General features: G+C 41.7%; 1 protein-coding gene across 1 annotated transcript in view; it reads left to right on the top strand.

Annotated features, from left to right (window-relative positions):
• The window catches only part of PBRM1 (polybromo 1), a 78642-nt gene that overhangs the window by 53802 nt on the left and 15331 nt on the right, over positions 1-9509 (top strand). Inside the window, exons 19-21 of the mRNA XM_045297385.1 lie at positions 5063-5248; positions 5851-6008; positions 6461-6724. Of these exons, the coding sequence (XP_045153320.1) occupies positions 5063-5248; positions 5851-6008; positions 6461-6724 (608 nt within the window). The remainder of the gene's footprint in view (positions 1-5062; positions 5249-5850; positions 6009-6460; positions 6725-9509) is intronic.

Genomic DNA, 9509 nt, shown 5'->3' with positions numbered 1-9509 from the left:
TCAAGATTTACCCCCTTGCAATTCCCCCAAAAAGCGCTCATCAGAACCTTCTGAACTGACTGCTCTGCCTTAAATTTAACTAGCTCAGCAGATCCTGTGGAAGCCCCTGTTCTGATTGGGCCTTTGGATTAGACCTCTTCTCAGGATTACATTGGGAAATCCAAGGTTCATGTTGGGTTGTAAATTGTTCCATAAAATTGCCTTCATTAGCTTGAATCCTGCTTAACAGAGTGCTAGAAAGATCGTAATCTTCAGGCAGCTGTTGGCTCCCTTTGAGCTGAAAGCTTTCTGAGACTGAAACTTTAACTTAAAATAGAAAAATTTGAAACATGGACTCCCAATGCCAGTAGCTATCACGTCAGTGGTAAAGTCTGTGATCATCTACCTGGTTTTTGGGCGTCAGCTACAGTTTCTTCGTTCATCGAGCTTGACTGTCTTCTCTTGACTCACCAAGATCTTCCTAACCTTCCTTCAGAGAAACTGGTGGCCTAGTGTTGACGAGTTGCACTGCTAACCACAAAGCCCCCGGTTTGAAACCACCAGCCACTCCCGGGAGACAGGTGGGGCTCTCTGCTCTCCTAAAGAGTTACCATCTCAGAAGCTCACTGGGGCAGTTCTGCCCTGCCTCCCCTGCAGATGTGTGCTCCCTCTAAAACTGCTGTTGGTGCGTGTGAGGCGGCGTTCCCATGGACTTGTGGAAAAGTTTCAGTGTTAGGAAGATGCCCTCTTTAGTTTTTGTTTGTTTGTTTTAGTATCAGCCCTGCTCCCAAATTATTTTTTTCCATGGTACAAAAAGTATCATAGGGTTTTTTAAAGGCACCCTAACAAGACTAAGACGATTGTATTCATCAGAGAACTCGTCTACTGGTCACAGAGACACATTTAAGCATGCGTTGTTTGGAACGAATATGTGCATTGATGCACTGGGATCTTAGTAGGGATGTTTCTGATTTACATACTTACTGCCGCAGAGGAGCCCTGGTGGCATAGTAGTTAGGAGCTGGACTTCAGTCTGAAAGGTCAGCCGTTCAGAAAGGTCAGCAGTTTGAAGCCACCTAGCCGCTCCTCTGGAGAAAGACTGGGCTTTCTACTCCCATAAACCGTCTTGGAAACTCACAAGAGCATTCTACTCTGTCTTATAGGGACATATCTGTCAGTATGAGTCACCATCAACTCGATGGCAGTGAATTTGGTGTATCTACTACAACCACTCAATAGAAGAACCAGTTGCTGAGGCTCAAGGGATTGACTTGGAGGTTTAGGGTCATGACTTCATGGAATTTCCCAGTTAATTGACCTAATCACATGTTTAGTGCCTCTGTTCTACCTCCTGTTGAGCAGTGCAGGGTGTCTCATGGTCCTCCAAGGCACAGCATTTGTTCTCTGTGCAGCTCAGGCGGGACCTCGAGGGGGGTGTAGAATGTGTGGCTGACTATCTCCTAGGCACTGAGACTAGTGAACTGGATCTTGGTTGTCATTACTGGACAGTTTGATAGAATTTCCTGATGAAATAGGGGAAATTGTAGAGCACAATTTCAGATTCTCGTGGATTTGACTTTCTGGAATCATGGAGAATGGATAAACCCTAAAATCGTTGCCTGGAAATCACCTTCAAACCTTCAACTGGAAACATTCCCTGAAGTCTTCATGAAACTGATCCGTAGGTAATTGATCTGATTTTGAAATATCCAACCTTCAGCATTGTGCTCTTTTAAGAATTACCTATATGGGACTAAGTTAGATAACAGCAACTTAAAAGATTAGATAGGAACCCTAGGGACCGTGGGCGTGTATTAACAAAGGCACAACTCAAAAGAGAATGCGATTGACTGTACATCTCCTCAAATAATCCATGGCTCCAAGTTGTACAGGTAGATATCATTAAGTCAGGATATGTTTCACTGTGTATATTCTCACCAACAAAATACATTTTATAAGAAAAGAAACACAAACAATGGCAACATAGGACTAAAAGTGATAGACCGAAATATATTTCCTTAACAGAAAAGAGGTAGTAAAAGAAGAAAAGTGGAAGATAAAACAAAAAAACTACAATGATACCTATGTTACGAAGCTCAGTTCATTCCACATTTGTGTTTGAACACCAGAAGGTTTGAGAACTGGACATTTTTGCCATAAGAAATAATGAAAAGCCAAGTAATTGGTTCTGAGGCCCAAACATTGCATTTATAAATTCATTTTTCCAGGAGCTTAACACAATGTTAACAGATCTAGGTTGTAGAACTATCCCCTAAAACATATAAACATAATACATTGGATATCAAAACACAAGACCGTGTATAAAGTTAGCTTATTTTTCATTACGTTTTGTTGTTTCAAAATCTGTGGATTTCCAAAATGGAACACTAACGTGGGCGTCACTTTAAATCCCCTTGAGCATTCCCGCACAACAACAGAGTGAACCTGTCTTTCACAGGCTTAGGACCTGGCAGTGCCTTTTTCTCTTTAGTGATGAAAGTTCCATTGGGCTTTTTTTTTCCACCCCCCAAAAATTCCAGTTTTATCGCAGTTGAACATGTGCTGGGGAAAGAGAGCCTCAGCCCTCACCCTTCCCCAGGCCTCATAACACTGGATTGCTCCCGGCAGCCGTGGCCACCTTTGAACACGTGGGGCTGCTCAGCACCCGCTCCACACCAGTTGTCGTTAAATTACTGTGGGGCGCTTAGCCTTCTGGCATATATCACTGTCTCAGATATGCTGTCACCATCGGGTTATTTCTGGCTGTGTTAGTCTGGGTAGACTAGAGAAGCAAATTCATAGACACTTCTACATGTTAAGGAAAGAGCTTTATTTTATTTTTTTTATTAAATCATTTTATTGGGTGCTCTTCCAGCTCTTAACACAATCTATACATACATCCATTTTGTCAAGCACATTGGTACATATGTTGCTGTCATCATTTTCAAAACCTTTTTCTTTGTACTTGAGCCCTTGATATCAGCTCCTCATTTTTCCCTCCCTCCCCCTCTCTCCGTCCCTCCCTCCCTCATGAACTCTTGATAAATTATAAATTATTATTTTCATATCTTACATGGTCCGCTGTCTCCCTTCACCCCCTTTTCTGTTGTTCATCTCTCTGGTGGGGGTGGGAGGCTGTTATATGTTGATCCATATGATCGATTTCCCCTTTGTCTCAGGAAAGAGCTTTATATACAAGAGCAATTGAATATTGAGAAAACATCCCAGCCCAGTCCAGATCAAGTCCATAAGTTCGATATTAGCCCATATGTCTGATACCAATCTATAAAGTCCTCTCTACACTCACGAAACACATGCAACGACCGCCGAATACAGGAAGAACACAGGCCAGTGGATGGGAAGTCTTGTGGATCCAGTGGCATTGTAAGCATCTCAGCGCTGGTAGGGGTCTCCACTTGGCTCCTCCAGCTCCCAGGGCTCTGGCTGCATCATGGTAGCTTCCTGTGGCTTCTCCTGAGAAATGTATCACAGGGAGTGAGCGAGTGTCCCACCTCCAACGAGCTATTTACCTCCTCAGCGCTTCCAAAGAGGTCATCAAGCTGTGACCTGATTGATGGGCCAAACTCCGCCCCTTCACTTGTAAGTCTCAGATTGACAATAGATCATATGACTACACTGGCCTATCCAAATTAACAGTAACTTTTGAACCTCGTAGATGGTCTGGGTACTTAGTTTCGTGACACACGCTCTCACACCTTACACTACATCGGCCTCTCTACTCGCTTCTTTTTGTTAATGTGTATCGGAAGTTCTGCAACAGCAGAGAAAGATGTCTATGCCCCGAAGCTAGAGCTGCTGCTTCCTTAGGCTGCTGGTGTGTGGAGCACCTTTGCGTGCACTGACTCGACGACGACAGCTCCTAGCATTACACAGGGACTTAGGTGGTGGACTTGGGTAAGAATTGGTTCTTTGCCCTAAGGATGTGGACGCTGTGACAGGGAGGGTTCCCTTGAAGGGCTGTGAAAGCAAGTGCCGTGGGGTCCCGGGGGTGGGTTTGTGTTTTTGTAGCCATGACTGATCCCGTAGCTATTGTGAATGTCAGTCAGAGAGTTGTGGGTGTCAGACTGTCTTTAAGTCCTAAGAGATGGTTTCTAAGAATACCAAATGGAAGTTGAGGACAACTAGGACCCTGTATTTGTCTGGTGTGTGTATTATTAAATATAATATGCTCCCACTCAAAGTTAGAGCGAAAAGCTGATATGTCAGAGGGCTTTCAGTGAAACATGGGAGATTAGACACAGAGGCCTCTTGTTATTCTATCCAAAAAGTTCTAGATCGTAGAAAAAGGATTTTGAAATAAAAGGCATAAACAAAACACCCATCACCTTCACAGAAAAGGGGAAAGATGGAAGAGGAGCTCATGACTATTCAAACTGTGGCAGCTAGAAAATGGGCAGATACATATATACTCATATATAAGCTTAGTTTTTTCAGCACATTTTTATTTATTTTTAATCATTTTATTAGGGACTCATACAACTCTTATCACAATCCATACATACATCAATTGTGTCCAGCACATTCATACATATATTGCCGCCATCATTCTCAAAACGCCTGCTTTCTACTTGAGTCCTTGGTATCAGCTCATTTTTCTCCCCCCCTTCCCGTTCCCCCCTGAACCCTTGATAATTTATAAATTATTATTATTTTGTTCCAGCACATTTTTAATTTACAGTTTTTGTGGTAAAATTTGGTGCCTTGGCTGATGATCGGGTCGGCTTGTACTCAAGTATATATGGTACTTTCTGATGCCAAAAGTGGTTGAAGATCTTAAACAGGTCAGTTCCTTCCTCATGCTGGTGCGTGGATTAGGACGAGCTACTTCTGAAATAGGAATACTGACATTGGAGCCCCCTGTGCAGCCAGGGCTCCTCAGCAATTCCACATAGTCAGGCAGCTGAAATTCAAAAGACAATTTGGGTATAGATTATTGAGAATGTGAAGATCTTCTTTTCTGAGTTCTGCCTCTGGCTGTCCAAAAGAGAATTAAATATACTTGTGCCCTGCATCTGCTTTTAACCCCCCTTTAGTGAGCACCTTTGTCTGTGTTTTCCCTAAGAAGCTGAAAAGAGTGAAGATCCCTCAGCTGCTGCAGGGCCGTCGGGCCTGCATCGCACGTACAGCCAGGACTGCAGCTTTAAGAACAGCATGTACCATGTTGGAGATTACGTCTACGTGGAGCCTGCGGAAGCTAACCTGCAGCCACACATAGTCTGTATCGAGAGGCTGTGGGAAGACGCTGCTGGTGAGCAGGGAGATGTCACTGTTTTACTTCTCTTTGGACAGCTTTCACTCAGGGGTGCTGGGAAGATAGCTAGCATTCCTGCCAGCAGTAGCTGTTCTCCAGTGGGTCCCACTTAGTTTGACACCCACCACCTAGGCAGTGAGACAAAGCTGAGCCAAAAGAAATGCATCCCGGTAACATGAAACACCCCTCGAGTGCTGGACGGGAGCAGATTCAGGAGGAGTCTGTGAAACCCGAGCAGGAAGCAGTGTGACACAAGAAATCCCGGTCTGTGCGCGTCATGGGGATGAGTGTGGGACCTCCACCAGAGGGTGAAATGTGTGACTGCATTCTTGTGCCAGAGTACGTAGCTTTTAGGTGGGTCCTAGTCAGAGCAGAGAAGTGTCATTACCTTCTTCATATGTTGAACATAAAAGGGAAAGTAGTGTTTTTAGGCCTTGTTGCATTTCATTATTTCAGACTAAAAGCGATGGCCCAAAAAGCGCATTGTTACGTTCAGGCCTTGCTGTAAGTTCGTTCGTGGCTTAAGTGTCAGCACATCGTGAAATGAGTGTGTGCTTTCTGTTCATTGTGATGATGGGCGTTTTCTCTCTCTCTTTAAGGTGAGAAGTGGTTATATGGCTGTTGGTTTTATCGGCCAAATGAAACATTCCATCTGGCTACACGAAAATTTCTAGAAAAAGAAGTTTTTAAAAGTGACTATTATAATAAAGTGCCCGTTAGTAAAATTCTAGGCAAATGTGTGGTTATGTTTGTCAAGGTAAGAAACTTACTACTTTCCCAAAATCTCGTTTATTCCCCAAGAGTAAAATTATAGAAACACAAAACGGAGTATTGACAAAGTTTAGAATTCTGTCTTAAAAATCTGTTTTGGCGTAAAATCAATGTGACTTTTTAAAAGCTGTGTCTATATGGATATATGTAGGAGCCCTAGTGGCACAGTGGTTAAAGCACCCGACTGCTGACCACAGATTTTCAGAAAGCGGAATGAAAGTACTCTGTTTAGAAGGTAAGATTTGTGTGCATAACAAGGCCATGTGACAGCCAGGAAAGACTCTAGATACCTGACCATTCACCTTGTGTTGTTAGCTACCAGGGAGGCCTGCGCATGACACGGTTCCTTGGGAAGGTGGCTAGGATTTACTTTTGCTTTTTGATCTCAGAAAATCCAAATAACTGAAAAAAGATCATTTTGTTTTCACGTCCTCCTAGGAATACTTTAAGTTATGCCCCGAAAACTTTCGAGATGAGGATGTTTTTGTGTGTGAATCACGATATTCTGCCAAAACCAAGTCATTTAAGAAAATTAAACTATGGACCATGCCCGTCAGCTCGGTGAGGTTCGTCCCTCGGGACACGCCGCTGCCTGTGGTCCGAGTAGCCTCCGTGTTTGCAAACGCTGACAAGGGGGATGATGAGAAGAACACGGACAACTCGGAGGACAGTCGAGCAGAAGACAGTTTTAACTTGGAAAAGGTAGGTACACAAAAGCTACACTGGAGAATGTCACATCCCAACACAGCTATTCTAGAAAACTAAATTATTTTAAAATCAGTTAGAAAAAGAGTAGCAACACGAAACCTTTGCCAAGCTAGGAGTGAGAAACTTGGGAGCCAGAGACCAGCTGCAGCATTGCAACAGGGAGCAAAACACCAATCTGAGAGTGATCCCTCCAATGAGATCGCTGACCTACCAACTATTTTTATAGTTCATTTAATAAATAATGAGGCCTAGCCTCAAACACAAAATGTGGAAACAGTTTTGAAACTAGTAGGTTTCTGCGAATAAATTTGGAAACCTGAATAAAATGACTAATTCTCTATGATAATACATATTACCAAAATGGAAATCAGGAAGAGATAGGATGCATAAATAGACAGCAACCAAGAAGAAACTGGAAAAGCTCACGTAAGAGCTAACTCCAAAGTAATGGACCTATAGCTATGATGTTTAAACTGTGCCAGAAAATGAAGAACAAAGAAAATTCCCCCGTTCGTTTTCCAAAACCAAAATAATCTTGATTCCAAACAGGACGAAAGAAATCATAAACTGTAGTTCAATCTCACTGATGTAAAAATATGTTTGTAAGTGAAATCAAACGTAGTTTTTAAAGAACAATATGACCAAAATAGAGGAGAATTAATTCTAGGAAAGAAAGGCTTGGTCAAAAATAACGAATGTCTAAAATAGTGTTGTACCCGGACTAGATAAAGTAACCCACACACAACTTTAATTAAGGTTAGTAAGCGTTTGTTGGCTGGCAGTCAAGGGGCAGTGGAGCCTAACTCTCCCTCGACCCCAAGTGCGTAAGAGGGAGGTTCTTATACTTTGGAATAAAGGAGGCACAGGGGCAGGTGGCATCACACTGTATGGAAAAGGGGTCTTAGATACAAAGGCAGATGGTGTTACGCCCTTAGGGAACATGGGACCTTACAAAAATAGAACGGGGCTATACTCATGAGCAATTTTAGAGATCAGTGACAATCGGGTCACCAGTTACAGAGGTTACCACGTTGTTAAAGAGCTCCATTGGGGTTAAGTGTGGTTGTTACAACTGCTTTCCACGATATTGATAGGTAAAAGGAAAAGTTACTTGGTGTCAAAGTTCAGTACCTGCCTTGAGCATTTTGAATGTTTAGGTGGTTATGTTCTCAGTGTTACCCTGCAAGATGATAATTCTCTCAAACGTAAAGCCTGTCAGACAGATTGCCCCTTTAAAGTTATACCCAGAACCAAGGTGCTTGCTGTGTCTAATTATTTTTTTCCTATTTATTTTCTTTGTATCTAGTTAGTTACCTAATAGTATTTTTCTGAACACTATAGCCAGTGCAGTTAGGCAAACAAATAACAAAAATATTGCTAATGAAGGTATGAGATTATTTTCCAAATAATGAGAGGGAGAAAGATAACTGAAAAGTTTTGGGAAACAGTTCATTCAACAAATCACTACCATTTTTGTGTAGATAGTTTTGAAGGTGTAAGCACACTTTAGCAGGAATCATAGAAATGCCATTTTTAGAAAAGCCTTTGGAAGAAAATACCGAATTCATGTTATCAACAAAATATGTTAATATGTCACCTCAGTGAGGAACATATAGGAAGAAAACCTATAGGAAGAAAACAGTCTATGGAAAGACATTAAAGGCTTGAACAAGTTATTTTTCAAACTTGACAACTTTTTCCTGCTCTTATGAGAGAATAAACGTGACAATAAGTAGATAAGAGTTTTAAAGTAATGAGAGCTTTGTCATTTAAAAAAATTTTTTAAAAACCAACATATTAGCTCAGGAAAGAAGATCTTTCATGATTGAGTCCAAAAGTAAATGATTCTTGAATAGGGGATAGAAGTCGTATTTTAGCTCATCAGGGAAGTAACGGAATCTAATGATAATTGGAAAACTGGCAAAAAATACAGATTCTACTCTCACTCTATGTTCCAAATTCAATAAGATGCAAACATGAATGAAACAGTAAGTGTAGTTGCTACATATGTACATAGTAAGTACATGTGACGCCTGTCATCTTTTTATATATACATATACCTCCTCAAAGCATGCTCAGGATAAACTATGATGTTATGTCCAGGAATCTTAGAAATGCTCATTTTAACAGAAAACAGGAATGTCAGTGAAAGTCAACATGTACCGTAACTTGGAGTTGCCATGTCCCCAAGGGCCTCTCTCTGTAATTACTTGGTGCTTGTCTCCAGTCTTTATGTAAATATTGTGTGAGCCCAACAAGGCTGTCACTCCAGGGACCTTCGTAAAGAATGACCAGAGTTATTTTCTTCAATTTCCGTTCCATTTCTCTCTCTCTCTCTCATGCTCTCCTTTTGCCTTAGTGTTTATTAGGTTGTTTTCCAATAGTCAGACATATTTGTATGTCCTAACATAGACTGTATCACTTGAACTACGTAATAACCCCATCCGGGCATGCGATCTCTGTCTTCATTTCATAGCGTCAGTGCATTTGCCCAGGTGACAGGTCAGAGCCTGTGCTTTTTGCAGAAACCAGGTGTATCACAGAGGCCGTGCTACTTCCATCCATGTTGGCACAGAGCAGACAGACTAGTCAGTCTTGTCAGTTGTTAAGGAATTAAGGGAAATCCATGTACAAAGGAGCTTTTGTGGATAATCCCATTATCTTTTTTTTAAATCCCATTATCTTTTAATTCACGTTTTCCATGAACCTTTTGAAGCCATTTTTTGTGTGTGATACAGGCAAATTTATACTCTACAAAATGCATAAATCACCTTTTTTT

This window comes from Echinops telfairi, unplaced genomic scaffold, assembly GCF_000313985.2.
Source record: "Echinops telfairi isolate 266 unplaced genomic scaffold, ASM31398v2 ScPeMD7_7420;HRSCAF=8458, whole genome shotgun sequence".
Taxonomy (NCBI): domain Eukaryota; kingdom Metazoa; phylum Chordata; class Mammalia; order Afrosoricida; family Tenrecidae; genus Echinops; species Echinops telfairi.
The sequence above is the reverse complement of the archived record's forward strand: the minus strand, read 5'-3'. Positions and strand labels throughout refer to the sequence as shown.